Source organism: Aulonocara sp. 'chitande type north' Nkhata Bay, linkage group LG7 (genome assembly GCF_057382095.1).
Source record: "Aulonocara sp. 'chitande type north' Nkhata Bay isolate Kocher_YH1m ecotype deep benthic linkage group LG7, A_spYH_male_GT1.1, whole genome shotgun sequence".
Lineage (NCBI taxonomy): Eukaryota > Metazoa > Chordata > Actinopteri > Cichliformes > Cichlidae > Aulonocara > Aulonocara sp. 'chitande type north' Nkhata Bay.
The window spans coordinates 49,780,852-49,803,783 of record NC_141350.1 but is presented as its reverse complement, the minus strand read 5'-3'; the positions used below and the strand labels follow the sequence as shown (position 1 = coordinate 49,803,783).

The window sequence follows — 22,932 nt, the reverse complement described above, 5'->3', positions numbered from 1 at the left end:
TGCAAAGTTGGTCAGCCAGTAAAATTTAGTTGTGTGCAGCTGCAGTGAGAAGGGTTTTCCCCTCATAGCTGGCATCTGCTTGACAAGGATTTAGGACATAACAAAAAATTGTATTTTTTATTTGCAGTTTATGCATAGGAAATTGTGTGCGAAACTAAGGTAATATTGAGAGAAACTGCAAAGTAAAGATGACAAACTAAGGAAATATTGAAAGATCCAGTTGTTTTGCTTGCCCTGTTGCTTTGCTGTTCCTGTGGGCAGCTGACATTCTCAGTATGCATCACTGACTAACTTGTACCGTGCTACATCACATTTATCTTAAAAAAACAAACAAACAAACAAAAAAACGAATTAACAAATTAAAATTGTTTGACTGATTTGTTTTTGGCAGCACGGTGGTTAGCACTGTTGCCGCACAGCAAGAAGGTCCTGAGTTCAATTCCACCATCAGGCCGGGGTCTTTCTGTGTGGAGTTTGCATGTTCTCCCCGTGTTTGCGTGGGTTCCCTCCGGGTACTCCGGCTTCCTCCCACCGTCCAAAGACATGCAGCTTGTGGGGATAGGTTAATTGGATAATCCAAATTGCCACTAGGTGTGAATGTTGGTGCGACTGGTTGTCTGTCCCTGTGTGCTGGCCCTGCGACAGACTGGTGACCTGTCCAGGGTGTACCCCGCCTCTTGCCCTATGACAGCTGGGATAGGCTCCAGCGCCCCCCCGCGACCCTGAAAAGGATGAGCGGAAGCGAATGGATGGATGGACTTGTTTTTGTTTGTGGAGCTTTACCGTGCTTTTGTTTCCATGTGTTTCAGGTATGTTGGCAGAGCTGGACACTGTTATGGGGCCCTTAAACCTGTCTTCAGATATGACCTCCATGGTCCGCTACACAAGACAAGGTGTTTACTGGCTGAGGCTGGACAGCCAAAAGGTATGACACCGAAGGCCTGTGAACCTTCAAGCTGCCTCTCACTGCCTTAAAATCACGTTGGTATGTTTACCCTGATCACAACCTCAGCTTACCCTCAGGCTTGTGCCATTTTTGGCATGGACATTGACTAATCTCGTCAACAGTATCGATGCGGATGCATGCTCTAAAGGCTAGATTTTGGATTCCCCATCAAGAAGACGACACACACTGATGCTCTTGTTCTTCCTGTCGCCTTGTTTTCCTGACACTTTAAAAAACATGGACGTATGCTGAAAACCACACCTTCAGATGATGTCAGAAAATACTTACAAATCGGGGCTTAGTGGCATTTGAATGGAAGCACATCGGATATTTTTGAAAATGGACTTTGGTCCTACTTGGCTGATAAACACAGTTGTGGTGGAAGTACTCACAAAGGTGTTACTTTTTTATGCTGATTATGCCAACTTTTGTTATTGATGTCAGGAAACGCAGCACTTAAATGATATTTAGTCTCAACTTTTCCTGGTTGATTTTATTTCATATCTGTTTCATTCTGAAAGTTAAACTTAGGCTTTTGTATTTTGATTTTTTTTTTCTGCTAAAGACCATGAAGTATGTTGCAGAAGTGCCAGATGGTTACATTAAATTGGCATTTAATTTATTCATTTTAAATCCTCTATATTGGAATCTGTTTTCTGTTGTTTCAAATTGGCTTTGTCAGATTGACAACACAGTGCAGGTGCAATAAGAAGGCTAAATGATGAGCACATGCATTAATCACAATCAGATGAATGAAGGTATGTTGGGGTACAACTAACATATGAACAAAGCTGAGAGGCAGAGTTGGAAAAACCTTTATTTCAGAGGGGCTGTATCTGCACAGGCATTTTCAGAAGCCATTGTGTATCAGGTGCAAGTGTAGTCTTGTTGATTTCAAGCTATAAACATTTCATTTTGTGTCTTACCTTTCTGCTCCTGTGAGGAATGCTGTTTTTGTGTGAATGATGATTGGGAAGTACCTGACTCACTGGTGAATCGTGTTTAATGGTTTTTGGAATAATGGTGAAGTTGTGGTATGAGGTGATCTGGCTGCAGGACCGTTTAATTGTAGTGCCTAATTTGTTAGACCAAAGCAGACTTCATTTTATTCCTGTCATCAAGTCAAAGAAGATTGCACTTTTGGCCTCCTCGTGGAAACTATAGCGTTCAAGTGTCAAATAAAAGCAACGCACACATTGAGTTTCTGGTCCCTGTGATCATTCCTGCTGTCCATGCTGGCTGTGAAAAGGTACACAATTCACAGTGCTCTTCTTGTGTAACCAAATTCTTGCTTGTGACTCTACAGACGTACTGTAGTTGCACATGGTTGGCACAGACAACCAGGTATGAAAATATCTTGCAACCTGATCTCATCTCAATTTGTGCAGTTATGAGGTGCAGCTGGCCAAACATGGTACATCCTCAGGACAAAGGAAGCACAGTGCTACTGTTATACCACTGCTAATGCCTAAAGCTTTTGTTGAGCTTGCTTAAAAGAACAGGAAGGTAGAGTCAGGTGACCTGGCTGAAATCGGTCATTACAAGCCAATACGGTCAGATTCAGTGGACACGTCACTGCTTTTAACTTGTATTTTTCCTTATATGCTCTTGATGCAGATCAAATGTAAACACAGGTCACTGGATCTGCTTCCAGAGATGCAGCTGAACAGAAAAAGGGAATTTTGAATAAAAAGATCAGATTGAGTTTGGCTTGCAAAAGCATTTTTATGCAAAATGAGGACTGTGGATTTTGTCCCCTAACACTTTCATTTTTATTGCTTCATGAACAGAAAGAAACATTTCAATATCCAGTGATCATTTCCATGCATGCAAAATGTGAACCTGGCCTTTAACCAAAGGCGTGTCTTCAAGTCCTTGTGTAAACAAAAGAAAAAGGTCTTTCTTTGGCTGTGATGGTGGATGTAGTGGTTCACTTTGAGCCTGTTTGTCAGTCTGTGTTGCCTTTAAACTAGATTGTTGTAGTCATTAACAAAGGTGATGCTATTTAATGTTTCCTTCAGTTTTTGCACCAGTAAGCTTGATCTGTGTTCCCACACTTTGGTTGGCAAACTTTAACTTAATCAGTGGGAAACTATGGCTTACTAATGAGAGTTTTGAGTATTTTGTACTTAATTTCAGAGCATTATTGTGCAGAAGGGCTGTTTCCAAGACCAACGTGACTGTGTTAGTCGTTATTGTTTACTCCAAGTTTGGCTCTCAGCAATACAGTTTGGGTTGGTAACATTGGTTACACAAGTTTTATTTGGGGGGGGTTTCCTACACAGGGAGGGGGATACAGAAATGATCAGTGAGTAATTATTGAAGCAGAAAAAGAAACTTTGGTTTAGACTAGTGCCATATGTGCCACTGGGTTTTGGAAGTTTCACTTTTTAAATTGGTCGTTTCGGTGTAGTTACAAGATTTAAATAAGGGCTGAAAAACGATCAAAGTATTCTGAATTTTATTTTCTCATAAATAAAATTATTATTCTTTGTACGTAAGGACCACTGGTGCCATGGAATGTGGGATTACATTTTATGTACAGATCCTCAGCAGTTTCTTACCTTGGATGCCTCCATGAATGGAAACTGCAAAATTTGTCATTCAGGATTTATAAATTGTGCAACTTTATCGGTTTTCTGAATTCCTGGGTTCTTGTACTTTCTCATCTGTGGCTTTATTCTCATTATCTTTGGTTGTTGGTGCTTCATTTATGAGTTGCTCCGCAACAGATTTGTCCAAATGATTATTTACTGGAAACATGTCTAAAAAGGGTTTTTGAAGGATGTTTGTTTTTCATTTTGTAAAATATGTTTAAAAATAAAATAAAATTTTTGTGTTGCAGTGTACAGACATGAATAAACACTGGAAATAAAAACACGGTTGTTTGTTTTATTTAAAAAAAAAAAAAAAAAAAGAGAGAATAATTTGGCACTTTGCTATAAAATCTGCAAAACAGCAACTGGCTATATATCAACATCATTACTGCTGCATGTGGAAAAATGGGGAAATGTTATCTCACTATATTTTAATGGTATTAGCGTATCACAACATGTTGACTGGCAGCACTGATGTTTCTGGGTTCAAATCCACCAGCCAACTGAGGCTTTTCTGTGTGGAGTTTGCATGTTCTGTCTTGCCCTTTGAGAGCAGGGATAGTCTGCATTGTATAAAAATAACAAACTATGTTATTGATTTGCAAAAAATATCAGTGTTAATGTGAAAAGCTCGACGATTTATGTGTCCGATTCTCCTACGAAGTTGGGGTTGGTAAAGGCAGGCTGCAACACAAGAATGACATGAGTTTTTAGCACTGACATCAATACATTTGTTTATCCAACCATGACAGGCTAATTAAAAACTTACCACATCAATTCTACTGGTGCTTTTTGCTGGCAAGCTCAAGGTGCTCAGTTTATATCCACGCACACTGAAGACGTAGAACAGTCCAACTATTATGGCGACGACCACAATGACTGCAACGACGATGCCGGCTATCAGCCCTACGTCTGAGACAAACCAGCTCAGGTGAGATATTAACCTGCTAGAATCACTCCAATGTCTTACTTTGCTTATACCTATGCGATTGTATTTCAGTGACGCTTTACACTAAACCCTATTATTAGTATTCTAACATGTTCAATACTTGTGTAATAGTTGTGTCTGGATGTTAAATTGGCAACAAAGACAACATAAGGTTAAGGCAGATGGGGAAATTTTAGAGGAAATAAAACTTTAGTCTGTGTGTGGTACTAAATAAAATAAGTGGATCAGTACACTTGTTAATGATTGTGGCAGGGGACATTATTAACGGTTGCCATGAACAATGACCAACTTAGTAACTGAAATCCACACTTAAACCTGTAAGGCTGCAACAGGTGAAAAGTTGGGGAATTTCCAAAGTAGTTTTTTTTTTTTGTCATCTGGGGACCACAAATGTCCCCAAAGTCTCAGAAATCCAAATGGGCGATTTTGCTCTACAAGGACTAGCTGATTTAGATCTGTTATTGTTGGGGGTTTTTTTGTTTTGTTTTGTTTATTATTAAATGCATGGCTTAATTATTATTTGCTGACATGAAAACCAAGTTATATTGTAAAGCAACCATATTTGTCACTTACTGTTAGCTGGAGCTTCAGTGGGATAAATTGGATTTTTGTTCTCATCTGTTTGATAAACTGAAAGACAGATTTACAAAGAGCCTGTTATTCCACTGCTTATCATTACCAAATTCAATAAGCGTTATTAAAGCTGCAGAAATTGCCTTACATCTGTGCTGCATTAAAATATCTAAAAAGGGAAATGGGAAAAATGCTTACACTGAGGGTGGCGGCAAGCAAAACTTTTCTTCTCCATGCAGTTGTTGTCATTCCAGCGTCCGTCTTTGTACATCTCCACACAGTTCTCGGCCATGTCCCCTGGGTGAAACGCTGAATTGGGCTCATTGGGAGCCCAGTTGAGGAAGCTTACAGAGGTCTCATCTGTCCAGGCCCAGCCAACTGCAGGTTTAAAAGAAAAGTTGATTCATTTTACTGAATTAAGCCCTGGTACAATAGCCCTGTGAAAGCAACGAGTCTCTCTCTTTTTCTTTCCATTTGTAAACTCACAGTTGTTATCCCTGGTAAGGCCAATCCAGAGGTTCATATTTTTGCTGTAGTTGAAGCTCTTGAGGAATTCTACCTCTGCTCTGCTGTGAATGGAGACCAGCTCCATCCTGCCTGCCTGGCAGTAGTGTTCAGAGTCCGGCCAAGAGAAGCCGACATCACCACTGTACACATAGTAACAGTACTTGCCATAGGGTATCGCAAAGCGCTGACACATCCCATCACCAGGGGCGGGAGTGGTTGGAGGTTTCTCTGAGACACAAGTGTTATTATTAAAGGTTATATAAATGAAAGCATATATAATTAGTCAGAAACTGACTAAAAGCAATTAAAAAGAAAGAAAAAAAGTTCAATTCTGATTGAGTTTGTACCTGAGGTTTTCTTGCAGATGTATGGTTTCTCTAGGTCACACTTGGTGTCATTCCAGGTCCCGTGGAACATCCTCGAAGCATGCATACTCACACAGCCCTCATCCTTAATGTTAGTGGGCTCTCCTGGTCCCCACTGAGTGAAAAAAACTGGCCAACCATCTGTCCACATGTAGGAGCCATCATCCTGCATCACAAGGCAACAACATATGATTAAATGTTTAGATTGTCATGGATCACACAGTGCCGTTAGACAAGCATCAAGGAAGTGACTCCAAGAGTGCAGAAAAAAACAAATACCAGTGAGAGAAGACAGAAGGTTTAAATCCACAACTGATTACTCAGTTGTTGTTTTTTTTAGTAGCTCTGGTAGTTTTTATATTAGAGATGTCTGCCTTTGATTCCTAGTTTAATTGAAATGCGTCTACTTTTTTAAAAGTAAATCTTCCTAGTAAAATTTTCTCAATACTTTTTATTAATGTAGGATCTTTACTTGCAATAAGGTGTTTTCACCTTCTATAATTAGTGCCTTTCCTGGAGTATTTTTCTTCTATTTGTAGCATATTTAATGCGAATTCTTCTGAATTCTACTTGGAACTAAACTTTTCTGTTTCTCTCTAAACAGCACCTTGCGCTTCAGTCCAATCCAGGCATCAGCTTTTCCCTGCAGGACCGCTCCAGCCACAAAGGCCTGGTCGTAGCTCATGTCGATGCTGGCCAGATTGCCTCCCTGATCCTTGCAGGCTGCCTGAGCTGCATCCCAGGTCGCTGGCTCCTCCACCAGTTTGTAACAGTTCAGGTACCATGAGATGTAGCCTGCTGGGCAGGGGCTCTTTGTGGGTGGAGGCGGCTGGATACTGCTTGCTAATATTTAGGGAGATTGACAAATACTTAATAAGAAGGTTTAAGCTAGCATGCATTTAAAATGTTTTTTGTAGTCTGTGAAATGCAATTGCATCTGAGCAGGAAGAATTATCTCTGGAGTGTTTACTAACATTTCTTTCTGGAGCAGACGAAGCTGTGATTGTTGTCGCAGTTGTCATCGTTCCATTTGCCAGTTAATAGGGGGCTATGAGTAATCGTCACACAGTTTTCCTGTTGAGCAAACCAAGAATAGTCAAGGCTAAATGTGTCCTTTCCCTGTTTATGAGCCCACAACTTTACAGTACTTTCCCATCTGCTTCACTCGATTAGTGATAATCTGAAGCAAAGTGTCCTCACCACTCCGTTCGCATTGTTGGGCTCTTTGTCATTCCAGTTGGTGTACAGAACTGGACTGACCCCATCACTCCAGGCGTACTGATTCTCCACCAAGAGATCTGACAGACCGATCCATGTGGGGAGCTCCAGGTCCCTCAGGTAACTAGCAACAAAGTCTGTAGGAGAGAACGGAAATGTAAAGAGCCGTCTCTGTGGAGGAAACCTCTGTTCTAATAATGTTTTGTTTAATGGTTATATGCTGAGCTTACCATTCTCATACTGGTCATCAATGACTGCCAAGTCTCCTCCTTGCTCCCTGCACCAACTTCGAGCATATGACCAGTTTCCTTTAATATCATTCTTTTTTCCTTTGAACATGAAGCACTTATTGTTGAAACGCAGCCAACCTACAGGGGAGGAGGAAAATCGTAATGAGTAATAAACAGAGAAAAAATACTCCAGCTGATGTGAAAGAACCAGCAGCATTAGTCAGCCTGTGTGATTTAACCAAATTTGTATTTAAACTGTGTATGTTACCTGCAGGACAGTTGCCCTCCCAGGGCTGTGTTGGTGGAGGCGGAGTGTGAATATCTCCGGGGAACTTCTTACATACGTAACCTGCTGAAGCCCGACCACAGTTGGCATCGTTCCATCCACCTTAGCAAGTCAGAGTATATTGCACGCATCATTATAGTTAAGTCATAAAGACACATTAGTTAAAAAATAGCGTATTTGATCTAAATTGTCAGTTGACAGAAGGTGCAGTACCTTGATGTCTGTTCATCTGCACGCACTGCTCCTCCCCGTTAGCATTGTTGGGCTCACCAGGAGCCCAGTGAGTGTATGTCATAGGGGAGTGGTCGACCCACCTGAGCACATAAAACAGAAATTTTACAGTTTTACATTAAAAGAAAAGATTTTCCTCATCTTCAAATCTGTTAAAGTATGTTGAATGTTTTTAACCAGTAGTAAATTAGTGAATTTGGTCTAAATTTACTAACCAGAGCAATGATAACAATGGTCACATATATGAACTCATAATCATCAGTGCGATATACCGACAGCAAAGCAAATTAGGTCAAACATAAGGGTACTAACAAAAATAACACAGCACAGATTGAATGCAAGTTTTTCTCTTTGTAATCAGTATGGCATTGTAGATAAGTGAGATAAAGATGAATCAACATGTTCCGGTATGAGGGCAAACCTTTCCTTCATAATTTGATTCAAACTGTGGGATCTTTGAGGTTAGGGCAGCTGTTCTCTAAATAAATCAGGCGTTTCACGTGGTGTTCATCTAAGTTCATCTAATCAACGTCAATTGATGTTGATGAAGTTACTCCTGCTGTCCCACACGTGTAAATATGTGCATCATTCTCATTTTTTTTCTGCATACTGTGTGAGGTTGCAAATATTTATTGAAGTCAGATGATATAATCTGACTTATAGTCAGCTGTGGGCAATTTATAGTTTTTCCAATTTTATAGTACATAAAAGGAGAAAAAGTAAAATATATGAAAATCAATTTGTGAATTTGTAGGGCTCTGTGAGTGCCCAGCGCTGAATAAAGACACAAAGATGTTTTCTGTGGCAATTCTCATTGTGGGCTGATTTTTGTGTATAAATGTGACCAAAAAAACTAAAACATAGCAAACCAAAGACGGTAAAACTTTGCTATTTGTAATACAGCCCTGGCTTATGCAAATTTTGTTCTGACATTTTCTCTCCCCCTCCCCTGGACCCTCAGCATGAAGTCCTGATCTGTTACATTAAATATCAGTTTTAAGGACATGAAATATCCCTAAATATTGTGAAATGGAAACTCTGCTGATCAGAACTATGAAAAAAGAAAATGACACAAAAAAGATTTGTTTAACATTTCTTTGCTTTGGTGCAATTGCTTAGAAACATACTTACACGTATTGTCCATCTACTGTGCCAAACATCCTCATGCCAATCCAGGCTGCAGTAACCTTTCCTGTCCCCACCTGAAACAGCAGCAAGACTTATCACTCATTTTTCCACAGTAAATAATCTCTAATGAAGTTAAAGATGAAAAAGCATACCATGCTGTTAACATATGCTTGTTCTTCTCTGTTTAGGATGGACACAAGTCTGGCTTTCTCTGCATAGCACCGTGTGAAAGCTGTGTGGAAGTCCACTATGTCAGTGTCATTGTAGTAATAGCAGATGTTTTTGTTCTTCCTCCAGCCGGGGTTCGAGCCACAATCGGGAGCTGAAGTTTGAAACGTTAGGAAAAAACAAACACTCAGACATTGTGAGGGTTTGTGAGGGTCTGAATTCATATAAAAATTGCTCTATCCTTAAGGGAAGCAAATTCATGACTTGATCCCTCTGTAGAGAAACGACAGGTGCCTTAGTTACCTGGTTCAGGTGATGGGGGCCTAGGGGGAAGGATGGGATCCTTTCCTTTAGTAATCTTGCATATCCAATCCTGATGAGCGTCACAGTTGAGGTCATTCCACAACGAGTAGGTGCCATTCGCGTTGCTCACCATCTCTACACAGTCCTCCCGACCCTCGTGATTGTTTGGCTCCCCGTCACCCCAGTTGGTGTGGGACAGAGGCGTGCCATCGCTCCAAGAATATCCTGCAATAAGGGAGGAGTTGTTTTTAGGTTTATTCTTTATTTGGCTTCCATTTAACCGGGTCCAGTCTGCAATACATATATTTTGCTCACCTCCTTCTATTGGGTTGCTCCTGAGACCAATCCACTTGGTAGTGCCTTTGCTGTACAGAGCAAGAAACTCTTCTTCCTCCTGAGTGTGGATGCTGGCCAGATTACCACCTCTGGCGATACAGTCCTCAAGCGCTGCTTCCCAGCTCTTCTTCAAGGACCAGTCCACGTTGTGGAAGAGCTGCAATAAATCGCCCCTGGAAAATGAATAACTGACCTTCTCTTGCAGATAATCACACTTTTAGATGTTTAACTTTGAGCTGTTATTACCTTATAACAGTGCCTGAAATGGGGTTTGGCTGTCCAGCCAGCAGCACAGCCCTGTGCAGGAGGAACAGTCGGGGCCTTGGTGGGCGGGCTGATGTCAGGTCTGTATTTTTCACATACGAAGGCATATTTGTCCAAGCACTGCTTGTCATCCCAGAAACCACCAACCTGACCCGTTGTCATAGCCACACAAGTACCACCACCGTTATCTAAAAACAGAAAGAGATTTTGGTTTCTTGTGTTTATTATTAATAATAATAACAATAAGAAAAAACTAAACTACACAATTCTGGAGAAATTGGGGTGGGATTGTTGTTACTGGCGGACTCGTTTTGTAGTTTGCCTCTGGTGCAGCAAAAAAGTTGGAGGTAAAAGAGGTTGGCTAACAAAGCTGAAGTGAGATGGCTTATAAACCCATGGCTAGCTTTTTTAATAGGCAAACTGTACTGTACCTCAGATAGCAGCTACTCTGTACCTAATGGAATTGCTCAGTGTTTGGAAGAATTTCAGTCCTACAAGTTTGTTTGTTTGTTTTTCAAAGTGTAGTCACCTTCACCTCAGAGACATTTTATTTTTTTAAAATATTTTTTTGGCTTTATTCAGTAAAAGGACTAGATGTTACAATCCCTGACAATGCATTGCTTTTGATGGAGAAAATCTTGGGGGATGGCTGCTATGAGGAAAAGCAGCCCAGAAACTTTACCAGCGGCACATATTGTTGTGTGCCTCAAGTTTCGTTCTTTTTACCCAAGCTAATTTGCCATTTTTCCTTGGTTAGGTTTAGGGATTAGAGATCTGATCTAAATTATTAAAATTTGGGACACATCATCAGTAGTGGACCTTGGATTCATCGGGCGTTTTGGCCATTATCACTGGACACCCTCATCCAAGGAGGCCCTGCCAGGGCTGATCAGGCCCCAGAGTGTGTCACTGGTTTATGTTAAAATTGTTATTTCGCTTCTTCTTTTACCTGTTTAGTTTTCTACAGTTTATTCTATTTCTTCAAAGGGACAGAAAAGGTGATAGAGAGGAGTAAGAGAAGTAAGTAAGATAAGATTGGAGAGAGCAGAGAGGAGGGCCGGAAGGGGGGCGCCCGATCTGGCTTCCCACACTTCCCCACCAGATTGGGCTGTACTATCTATCAGCCTAACTATCAGCCGTGCAGCATATGGTCGCCTGCTCATCCAACTGAGCTAAACCAGCCCACCTCAGCGACATTTACCTTGTTGTTGTAAAGTTGTCCCTCTGAAATAATTTTGTAAACAGGAAAATGTTTACAGTTTTCTGTCTAAGATGAGGAGAAAAAAATCTGAAATATGTGTTGATGTGTATTACACAATATATACCAAAACAAATCATCGTGAAAAATGTCCCATGCTGTTCTCAAAGCCACAACCTTCAACATACAAAGCAGAGGTGAGAGAAAGCTGGTTCTGCATTCAAAGTCAATGGGACCAAAAAAAGTGAAATATTTCAGAAATGCAGCAGCTAGCCAGCTTTATGTAGGTCAGTGTTAGGTCAGTACCTGGCTGGTTCCTGTCCCAGTGAGTAAAGCTGAGAGATGAACCATCATCCCAAATGTAGTCCACCCCTCCACCTGCCCCCCCATGAGCACGCAGGCCAATCCACCAAAAACCAGTCTTTCCTGACAGCGCCGCTGTAAAATGTGACTGCTCATAGCTGCAGGAAAACGGAACAAAGAGATGATAATGACAAACAGACAATAATGTACAAAAAAGACTATTGGAGTGCACAACCTCAGCTGGAAAAATTGCCCCTATACAAGTGGAGCAATTTAAAAAAAAATCTAAAATTTTGAAATTATTTGGATTCCAGGGGGGGGGGGAATTATGAAATATTCTGTGAATCACAGGGGAGGAAAATTCTTCTTCATGAGTTTTTCAGAGATAAGAGTGTTGTTGAGTGACACTGGATTATAGCACCATAAGTATAGGCTAAGATTTTATGTATCATCCAGATACATAAAATCCAGAATCTGTAGTTTTGCAATAATAAGCATCCTTATATCACCCTCAGACAGACATGTGACTCACATGTCTCCAATATGCAGCAAGACGGCATCCTGCTCCTCACAGAAGGCCTTAGCATCAGACCAGCTCCTAGTCGTCTCCTCCATCCAGTAGCAGGAGTAGCGATATGCTTCCCAGCCCTGACACACACATTAAACACCTTATTACACATCTGGCATTGTCACTTCTGCAGTGTGAGGTTAAACTTGAAAAGGCAGAGAAATGTGACAAGTCGATGTTTGTCGCACCTGAGGACATCCGTACACAGTGGGCTGTACAGAAGGCAGTGGGTAATGTGCTTTGGGCATTTTGCAGATGTATGTATTGAGTTCTGTGCAGGTCACGTCGTTCCATCGGCCAGACTGAAGGAAAATTAGTATGATCAATCAATCAATCAATTAAGATTGATGTCAAAAAGACCACAACTGACTACAAAGATCACTTTATTTGCTTTCACCAGTGAGGGTTTTCAGGTTTCTCACCTGGTGCAACATCTCGACACAGTCCTCACTGAACCCATCATGGTTGTTGGGTTCCCCTGGAGCCCAGTAGGTGAATGTTGTTATGTGTTGATCAGACCATGAGAACAAGCCAGCATAAAACAGGTCATTTAGACCAATCCAGACGTCACTGGTGGCTGTGAAGGACAAATAAATATCAAGTTTAAATCAAGTGTGACTTAAGAATGTAAAAGGCTTTTCTAAACCTTTAACATCTACTTTAGTTTAAACACAGAGAAAATAAGTGTAAATCCATACCCATGTACAGGTAGCCTTCCAGCCAGCTCTGCTCTGTCATGGAGAGGATGGAGACAAGTTCAGCACCCAGAGCCCTGCAGCTGCTCTGAGCATCATGCCACGTCTTTTTGTCTCCAAAAGGTTTGTAGCAGAAGTCCCCAAACTCAAACCAGTCAGGTCCGGAGCATCTCAGCTCTGTGGGAGAGAGTGGAAAGAGAAACGGCAGAATAACAACACAGAACAGATTAACTCATAAAATCATCATTACTTCTTCAAAAAGTGGAAGCTGAAAGAAATTAAGAGGTTCTAACTGCATGTCAACTTACCTCCATCTGCAAAAAAGTAAGACACAGCATAGTTTCCATCATATCTGTTGAAAGTAAAGGCATTGAATCAGCCTCTCGGGACTGCCCCGCTACTAAAAAACAAAACAAGAACTAAGAAACTCATCTACTCACTGCCGTGAGGTAATGCCATTCCTCGTGGATCCAGGGTAGAAGTTCTGTCCGTCAGCTTTTAGCAAAGTGCAGTCTCCTCCAATCTCATTCAGCACCACTCCAGCATGGATAGCTGCTGCACAGATGTTTGAGTCCTGTTTAAGAAAGAAGAGAGAGGTAATGCATGCACAGACACAAACATTCTGGCAATGGTACGTACTGATGTGCCGGCCTGCAGGAGTCGGACTAGTTGTGCAACCTCTGTTGGGTCTAGGTATCAATGGTGATACCGACACTAATTAACAACCTCTGTTACTTAACTGACCATATCAATATCCCAGAAGTTTAAGTGACGTGATGCTATACTCTAATTAAAAAGTGTTCTTTTATTTATTTATTTTTTACGTACCCCTCGATACAATGTAGTGCCATACACTGTGTAACCAGCTTTGGCACAGTCTGCTGGACAGTGGACACTGAAAGACATGAAAATTAGTGTAGAAATGTGTGACTAATAATCCAAAGAACAATGACACAAAGAGCTACAAATTCAACTTTATTACAGTATATTTGTTAAAAAAAAGATGAAAAATATATTTTTACTTACGTCATTTTATCATTAGCAAAGTTGAAGTTGGGCTTGCTGGCACATGTAACTGCATCTGTTGAACAACCGATATTTTATAATGACAAACCATATAAATTTAGATTTGTATTTGAAAAAAGGTTTAATCTGGAGTTAAGTCAGTTTCCTTACAGTCTGGCGTGCATCCTAACACCTCAAACCGAAGGCCTGCCTGACTGCTGAACTCCACTGGAAGGATGCGGATGAACTGAGCTGACACAGGCTTCCCCAGCAGCTGAGTCTCAGCAGTGTTTCTGTCTGTTGCTCCTGGTAAAATCTGGAACTGAATGAGAGAAATAGAAAATTGTTATCATGGATATTTAAACAGATAAACCTGTCCAAGAGCTCCCAAGTGTGGCTTTGAACAGTCTTGATGTCTGGCAGGTGGTAGACCACAAAGTCGCTATGCAGTTTCGTGAAATTCTTACTCACATCCCCATCAGCTGGGTAGTCAGTCCAGGTCAATCCATTCATACTGTGCTGAATCTTAAATTTGGTCACCCAGTGGTCATTCTGTGGGCAACCCTGAATCACAATCCCCGTCACTTTTCTGGTCTCACCAAGGTTTACCTGAATCCAGCTTGAAGCAGCTGTAAGAGGACAGAGACAGGGTAGAAGATAGGACCTTTGTTGTGCCAAAACCCAGAACCCCAACCTCAAGTTTTAACTAACAATTCAAATATTATTACACATGTGTGATCCCTGGGTTGGTGCATACCATTTCCTGATGGCATCCAGCAGGAATTTCCATTCAGACGAGCTTTGTTTGGAGTGAAGGAGCCAATGGAGGAGGAAGCAGAGAGCATGGCATCTGAGATGTTGCCATGTTCAAGACCCAAGCCATGCAGGCACACTGAGCATTCAAAGCACAAAAGCATGAAGCCGGAATTGCACTAACTCAAGATAAATATGTAATACTACAGTAAACATTAGCACTGATTATAAAATGTTTAGAGAAACCGATGGAGAAGTTACCTTTTTGTTCACAGCTGTAGATGAGCTTAAGATATTTGGAAACAGTGGGGCAGGGGTCTGGGTCCACATTGGCATACACAAAGCAGAACGGAAGGTTGTCACACATTTTTCTGTACTTAGGAAGGATGCCGCCTACTGTGCAGTTGCCTAGAATATAGTAATATCAATATTTACTTAATTAATTTGATTTACATTGATACATACCTGCAGATAAAGTTTTCAAAAAATCACTGAATCAAATACACATCATCAATATATGTTGTAACAAATGTGCAGCACCACTTTCTGAGCCATCAAAGTGTGGACAGATGTCGGCATTCTGTCGTCCGTAGAAAGCAGACTGGATGTTAATCACACTTTCCTGTGGACAATGAAGGACAGCACCGGAGCCCTGGCATACCAGTGCAGTCAGAAAGCCTACAATAAAAAGTTGATGCGTTATTCCAGTGCAAAAATAATATATATTATAGATGAGGGTAGAATAATTAGCCTAAACATGAAAATTTCCCAAGTACCTTTAAACAGAGCAAGGAATTTTTAACACAGCTTTTCCAAATATTCTAGTATTAATTTGGAGACTTACAATTTTTTTACTTTGCACATAGAAAAAAAAATTTTCACCAAAGCCAAAAAATTATTAGCCTCCCTTATGCCAATAGTCAGTTTTGCTTTTTTTTTTTTCATTGGATAACAGCCTGCAGTCATTTGTTGTAGTTTTCAGCAGGTCTCACACGTCTCCTGAGTGATTCCAGTCCATTCTCTCAACCTCCCGCAGATTCGATGGTCTTCTTTCATGGCTCTTCAGTTCACCCCACAAATTTCCAAGATGTTCCAAGTCAGGGCTTTGTGAAGGGCAGTCAGTAACGTCCACTTTGGTCTTCTGGAGGTTGTTCTTCACCAGGAGTGATGTACGTTTTGAGTCATTGTCAGTGTTCTTAAGGTTGTAAACCTCTCCCTTCTTTCTCTAAATACAATCAGTGTCTCTGTGGGCAAAGAGCTCTAGTTTCATGTCATCTGACCAAAGGGTATGCGTCCAGTGTGCATAACCTTTCTCCAGGTTGTCTATAGTATACTTCAGTCCAGCTTAAACTTATCTTTTCTGCAGAAGAGGAGTTTTTCTTGGTCTGTAACCTCACAGTCCCTTCCTGTGTAGAGTTCTAGTGATTGTCCTTTTCAAGATTATAATTCCTGACTTGGCTGAGTTATTCATTAGTGTCTTTGCAGTTATTCTGGGGTAGACATATTTCTCATTCTTTGAAATCTTTCACTTTCTACATCTGCCAGGTGTGGCTCTCTTTGATTTTCTTTATACTAGTTCTCACTCCAGTTCTTGAAACTTTAGAAATGCTGTGATAACTATATCCATCTCCTGCTTTGTGAGCAGTGACAATTCTTTTTCTCAAGTCTGAACTGATTTCTTTTTTTTTTCCAGGTGACAACTGAGACAGCAGTTTTTTATATTGTGTGTAAATTGGAAGATAAACCTCAGTTTTTACTTGATTTTACAAACTTTAAGCATTGAAAATTTACAGCACATCATTGCACGGCAGTGGTTTGTGCTATTAGTCAGTAAAGGGGTTAGTTTTTCCACTGCGGTCATTTTTGGTTTTTCTGTAATAATTCTGTTATTATGTGCAAACTGAAATTATTTATGCTTTTTAAAGAAAACTAGTATGTTTAGATCTCAATCTCTTGCTCTGTTAACCAACTGTATCTTTTTATTGTTTCAAATTAACACTGAGGTATCACTGTTACCATCATGAGGTGGAGGTGGCTCAGGTGTTCTTCCTGGAAAAAGTAAACATCTATCAGAAATCTGAAAATTGTCAAATTCTTATTTTCCAAGCATCATCTGGAGCATCATTTCTCACCTCTCCGCTTGCAGATATATCCTCTCTTGTACTCACAGTTGTCATCATTCCAGTAGCCATTGTTTATGAGCATACTCAGACAGTCTTCGCCATAATAGTCATCTGGGTTCCCTGTGAGAAAAGACGAGCATATTTTTCACTTTAGTTTTTGTTTTTAGTCTTTAGTTTTAAGTCTGTAAGTATTTATAAAGCATCAGATTTGGCCTTTAACCTGCATTCCAGTGGATGAATCTGAACGGAGAGCCGTCTGTCCATTCCCAACCACCTTCAGTCATGGAGTCATGACCCCCCATCCACATAGAGATCCCAGTGGGACTCTGCTGGATTAAAGCTGAGAGGATATTTTAAAAAAGCAGCAAATTATAGCAGGTTGAGATTATTAATAGATCTAAAGAAATAAGAAACAGTCAAATGTGAAGATAAAGATAAAACACCAGACTAATGAGCAAAGTTCTAGGCCCTTTTCACTCCTTGGTTGCAGTTATGTGTGCTTTGTTGCACCGGCCACACCCAAAAGTGGGAGTGTACCTGTATACCTAGTCAGTCTTTGAAGATGATTTACAGTATTTAGGGGAGAAAAAGTCTCCAGTGCCCACTAGTGGTAGCATTGAAAAAGACATCACTAGTTACACCGCTCCAAAATTCTACAATACATGAAAGCGACACAATCTCCAAACTGCAAAATTTTTCAAGCATAAATTTCAAGCAAAGATCTGCACATATCAGCTCTGAAACACCTACAAACTGAAAAGTGAGAAGTTGACTGAGAAATTGAGAAAAGCAGTTAAAATATGTCGTCTAAAATAAATAAAAAAAAAATCACATTTAGCATATTATTACACTGAAATATGATTAAAAATGTCATATTTTCATATTTAGGAGCAACAGCACGATTCAATAGAATCCTTTAGCCCTCAAGGTATCAACCTATTTTAGCAACTTATATGAAAGAATGGGATCATTCACAGCCCCTTTTTATTTCATACAGTTACAGTTCATTCAGTTTTTTATCTGTAACATGCGTTCTGTAATCTTCCTATGTAATGTATTGTAATGTATGTAATGTTTTTTAATCGTTTTAAAGCAGTTATGATATGTTAATGATGTATTATAGTATGATATGATTCTAATACCCAAATATTAATGAAGCAGGGCCTCTGTAACACTGTTTAACAACAAATGACCATCTTTTTCATCTGAACAGTGAAATAAAGATGTAAGGATCATACCCTGTATGAAGGTCTGTTCAAAGGGCTCAGTGATACTGAGTAGATCTCCTCCCTGATTGACGCAGTCAGCTCGAGCCTCTGCCCATGTCCTCATCGACAGGTAGTTAAACAGGTAGCAGTAGTCATTGAAAGGATCAGCGGTCCAAGAACCGCATTTATCGTTCCAGCCTGTAACAAACACAGCTGCTCACACATTTGCATATTGAGATAAATGTATTTAATCATCATTTGTCAGTGTAGCTTAAAGCCTGACCTGGTCCAGATGTTGGAGGCTGGGGAGGAGGCCCTTGTCCCTTGGCTACAGAAATACGAAACAAGGAATAACTCTAAATATAAACTCAGTATATAAAATTAATTCAGGAAGAGGCAAAAATGAATGCATTTATCACACCTTTTTTGCAGATATAATCCCTTGTGGCTGTGCAGAAGTCATCATTGAGTTTTCCAGGATCATTGTGAGTCGTTCCTGTGATGTGCATACAGTCTTCATTCATCCAGTTGTCAGGCTGGTCTGCCGCCCATGGGAGAAAATCCTGAGATCAGAAGAAACCGTGAGTATTTTCATGTGTAATATTTTGACACCGTAAAATATTATGAAGGATAGAGGATAGTCTCAAGTTTTTTAGGTTTGTGATGAATGTTTTCACACTTTTACACAGTATAAGAAAATAGGTTAGAAATACAAGTTTTGGTGCCATATAGGTTGCTCTGGCTTTGCCACTTACTGCAGGTGTTCCATCGGTGTATACGAACTGGTTTTCAACATTAATGTCATTCAAACCCACCCAGGCTGCCCCTGGCATGTGAGCTATCAAAATGTCAAGACAAAAGCACATCAGCATTGATAGAGTGTGTTAATGAAATACTTCACTTTAGTCATAGTTTGATTTGTACTCTTAGTAACTCACCAATCAGGAAACTCAGCTCTTCCTCTGTGTGGAAGCTGGCCAAGTGACCCTGCTCTCTGGTACAGTGTGCTTCAGCATCTTGCCAGTTTTTCACCATCTTGGTCTCAAAGTAATAGCAGAAGTCCCCATACAACAAGTATCCAGTGTCACAGTGGGAATCTAAAGCAAATCAACAGTTATCAGTAAAGGTGTGGTCTGACCGCAAGGAAAGAGAGAATGTGAAGTTTGACTGACCAGGAGCTGAAGTTGGTTTCGGGTTCTGTCCCCCGGTCATCTCACAGATGTATCCCAGGCTCTTAAAGCAGTTGGTTGTTTCCCATTTGCCGTCATAATTTCCTGGATAAGAATGTTGAGAACGTTAATCGGTCTTGTAATAGCAGCCTCAATCTAATGACACGCGAAACGATTAGCTTAGGAACAGAGCAACAGAGCACCGATCCTTACCCGTAAAGATCTGTCCACAGTCCCAGAAGTTCTCAGTGTTTCTGGGCCAACCGGCACCATAGTTTGAGAAGGTTATTTCGGTTTTATCCACCCATTTGAAGTGGCCATCCTGGTCCTTATCTGGTAATGTTACATACATAAATAACTTTAGATTTTAGACAGCTTTCTCATTAATCGTGTATAAAATGGCAATGTCTTTTTCACATTTTCACGAGCACGAAATCATAGAGGACCTGATAAACCAATCCACATGTCAGGTATGTCCACTTGATGAAAGTCTGGGAGCTTCCCATTAATGAAATACTGTTCCTCTTGACTACACATGAAGAATGGAACAAACATGGCAAATGAGAATCACTGTGTGTAATCAAATACCTGAACTCACGAAGGCTAAATTCTTAACACAAGACTATGCACCTTATTATTATTTAGGAAGTTGGTAACACTATCATTGGTCAGAATAGTCTCACTTTGATTGGGAAATTTTCTTTTTCTTTACCTGTTTATAATCAGGAGGTGAGCCCCTATATCAGAACACTTTGTAAAAGCCTCGTGCCAGGTGGTCAAGAGATTGATATTACTGACCATCCAGTAACAACTGCCACCAAAGCTCTGCCAGCCAGCAGGGCAGATGGCTGCAGGTGAGAAGGGAAAACAAGAGTCGGAAATAGTGAGAGAAAAAAACAGAAACCAAATAAAATGCTTTCACAATGGTAAACCTTGTGTTTCCAAAACAATCAGTCTTACTATTCAGTGGACGTTTGCACATGTAAGGACGCTCGTGTCTGCAGACGTGGGACCTCCAGTCTCCAAATGAACTGGTTTCATCCTTGATCATTGCAATACAGCTGCCAACCTGAGTGTCACTGTTGGAAAATGCAAGATTTAGTCAATTAATATTGACTTTGAGAGTCTGTTTCAACAGTATGAAACCTTACATTGTGGGTTGACCTTCAGCCCAATTTGTGTAGCCCACTTGTGTAGCATCAGACCAGGCAAGCTGACTGTTCCCCACTTCCACTTGACATGAAATCTTGTTGCATTTCTGGAGAAAAAAAGGTCAAATTATCCATTTAGAAAGAAGTAAGTCTGTTTACTAATCCTACACTATGCCTCTCTTACCAATGTAGAAAGCCCAATCCAGAGGTCAAGATGTGTTTCACCCATGTTTGACGTGACAAACTGGTTTTCTCCTGCTGAAGTAATGGACACCAGGTCTGCTCCATCCGCCACGCAGTCATGCCTAGCTGATGTCCAGCTCTTTCTTGTGTCTGATTTAAACTTGTAGCAGTTGGAGCCGTACGTCATCCACCCGTTAGCTAAGTCACACTGTGGGCTAGGGTTTGCTGAGGAGGAAGGAAGAAAATATGTTTAAGCTGCTATAGCGAAGAATGATTTACGACGTGTCCTTAGGCACAGACCAAGCTCTGGCCACATCACACAGCCAGTGGTATGACATGTTTGGGGTGTTGCGCTCATACTCATAGAATCAGGGTTACATTTAGTAACTACTGTTTTTTCAAGCCAATGGATGTTCAACACTCAGATTTTATTATGGTTACAACATACATGGTGACTAGGGAGATGTGAAGCAATTTTTTATATTGTATCGTTGGCCTGGTGTATAAACAACAATGTTAATACATCACGTAAATTTTGCACCACAATCCATTATATCAAATGATCACTGCATGCGATGTGTGCAAACCTTGTATAAATAAAACTGGATTGAACTGCGTGGCTAAAGAGGTGATCAAACCAATTCCCCCACTGTACTCTTTTCACTTACAGTTGATGTGTTTGCAGATGTATTTCCTCGTGTTATTGCAGTTTTCATCATTCCACTCTCCAAAGTTATAGCCTACCACCTGACCACAATCCTCATTATCATTCCAGTCATCAGGCTGGCCTGACATCCAGTGTCTGAAATAGGAGCGTAATGGATAATTATTATGGATAAAATTAAGAAAGATACCTTACATATCTTTCATTTATTTCTTAATGATCAGGTATTATGCTAATGACTTTCACGGCTTTCTGATATGCCCAACCATGGCGTTGACCCTCAAGTCCGATAAGGAAAAGCTCACCCACAAAGATGAGCACACGTGCAATGGAAGTTGTGTGAAAAAGAACCATGGTTACTAAATAAAATAAATAAGTTGGGCTTCACTAGAGTAGTAAACGCATTACATACGACAGATATTGTATAAAAGGACTCCCATCACTCCACTCCCAGACACCTTCCACGGTGCGGTCATTCAGGCCGAACCAGTAGATCTCTGAGCTGATTTGTGTCCTCACCCATAACTAGAAACAGGACATGAAAATATAAAACCAGAGAGTGAGAAATGATACAACATTATTTATGTAATCTCTGTAATGTCCCCCGTTTTTTGTTTCTCACCCGCTCATGAATGTCCTGAATGCTCATCAGGTTGCTGTTATGCTCCAGACAAAATTGATTTGCCTCCAACCATGACTTTGTATCAGTTGAAAAGAAGTAACATTTGTTCTCATACTCCCTCCAGCCTGACTGGCACTGGCTATGAGCTGAAAATATTGAAAGTTAGCATGTGAGGCAGCACATTTCCAGCCACATAGATATAATATGCTCCTTTTCGGTTTTGATGTAATACTACTTATGGGAGAAAATGATCTCTTCACTATGATCTCTCTCTGCATAGTCTGATGTTTAGATATTTACATTACTTCTCCACTTCAGGTGAATTTCTATAACGGCTTTTATTATAGAGACTGTGACTACTTTGCTGGGTTGATAAGTACACAACTTCCCCAGCTGATGAGCTGAACGCTGAATGCTCATCAATCATAAAAGTCGCATGACAGAGCTACAGTCTAGCCATGTCAGTCAGTTTGCACAAATCTTTGGGTAAATGTTTCACTTTAACAACTTTGCGCGTGATTTCCACGAATCCTTAATTAGTCAAGCAATCATAAAAAAGCACCGAATTCTAACCTAAACCTAACCATCAATTAATAAAGACTAAAAATTAAAAAAATAAATCAAGCTTCTGTGATATCTGCAGTTAAATATACTGCGCTAATGGAAGTAATTATTACATTTAGATTCGTAAGTGTCTTCCTGAGACTTCGGGTCACATGATCTTCTGCGCATCATGTTCTTCCAAAAGCTTTTTTTTAAACCAATGTTGCAAAACGTAATTATTATTCCTGCAGCCAGGTTACATCAGAAAACAGCAGTCCATATTTCTGATGTTTTGCTTTTTAAGATTATTTTAAAAAATCTCTGTTTTTCAAAATAAAAAACTGAATCATTACTTTCTGTGATTGGCTCATTTTTGGGGGTGAAAAGAGGAAAAATAAAAATAAGATTGTCAAACATACAATTTAAAAATGTAATTATAAGAGCCTGACTTACCTCCAGTAAGAACAGCAGCAAAGCTCAACAGCTTCAGAAGCATTCTTTGTCTGTTTGCTTTTTTAATTAATATTTTTGGTGTCTTAAGGAGTGCTTATGCACATCCTACTATTGCAAAGTCGTTTCTCTAACGTCCCCTGAGCCTGGCAGTGTATGTGTGAGTGAGTGATGTGAGTGATGTGCTCTAGCTCCA

General features: G+C 40.3%; 2 protein-coding genes across 3 annotated transcripts in view; one reads left to right on the top strand and one right to left on the bottom strand.

Annotated features, from left to right (window-relative positions):
• The window catches only part of aff1 (AF4/FMR2 family, member 1), a 19,400-nt gene extending 15,165 nt beyond the window's left edge, over window positions 1-4,235 (top strand). For both annotated transcript variants that reach the window (XM_086301035.1, XM_086301036.1), the window contains exon 19: window positions 810-4,235. In XM_086301035.1, coding sequence (XP_086157161.1) covers window positions 810-931 — 122 coding nt within the window. In that variant the 3' untranslated portion in view covers window positions 932-4,235. The remainder of the gene's footprint in view (window positions 1-809) is intronic.
• Window positions 1,511-22,932, bottom strand: LOC147326091 (uncharacterized). The gene is made up of 50 exons (XM_086301034.1): window positions 22,740-22,932; window positions 21,744-21,889; window positions 21,534-21,646; window positions 21,126-21,259; window positions 20,459-20,682; window positions 20,275-20,381; window positions 20,084-20,202; window positions 19,836-19,971; window positions 19,570-19,652; window positions 19,337-19,456; window positions 19,127-19,228; window positions 18,893-19,051; window positions 18,710-18,792; window positions 18,376-18,517; window positions 18,238-18,282; window positions 17,985-18,152; window positions 16,967-17,086; window positions 16,756-16,866; window positions 16,640-16,672; window positions 15,164-15,301; window positions 14,885-15,031; window positions 14,628-14,762; window positions 14,342-14,499; window positions 14,042-14,192; window positions 13,892-13,946; window positions 13,694-13,760; window positions 13,306-13,439; window positions 13,174-13,217; window positions 12,869-13,042; window positions 12,593-12,747; window positions 12,359-12,472; window positions 12,135-12,250; window positions 11,606-11,760; window positions 10,084-10,289; window positions 9,817-9,994; window positions 9,502-9,726; window positions 9,183-9,352; window positions 9,034-9,104; window positions 7,885-7,985; window positions 7,654-7,773; window positions 7,386-7,523; window positions 7,138-7,292; window positions 6,912-7,011; window positions 6,545-6,780; window positions 5,920-6,103; window positions 5,552-5,800; window positions 5,264-5,443; window positions 5,066-5,122; window positions 4,313-4,455; window positions 1,511-4,227 (listed from the first exon to the last, which is right to left on the bottom strand). The coding sequence occupies exons 1-50, from the start codon at window positions 22,780-22,782 to the stop codon at window positions 4,183-4,185; spliced, it is 6,489 nt and encodes a 2,162-aa protein (XP_086157160.1). The 5' UTR covers window positions 22,783-22,932; the 3' UTR covers window positions 1,511-4,182.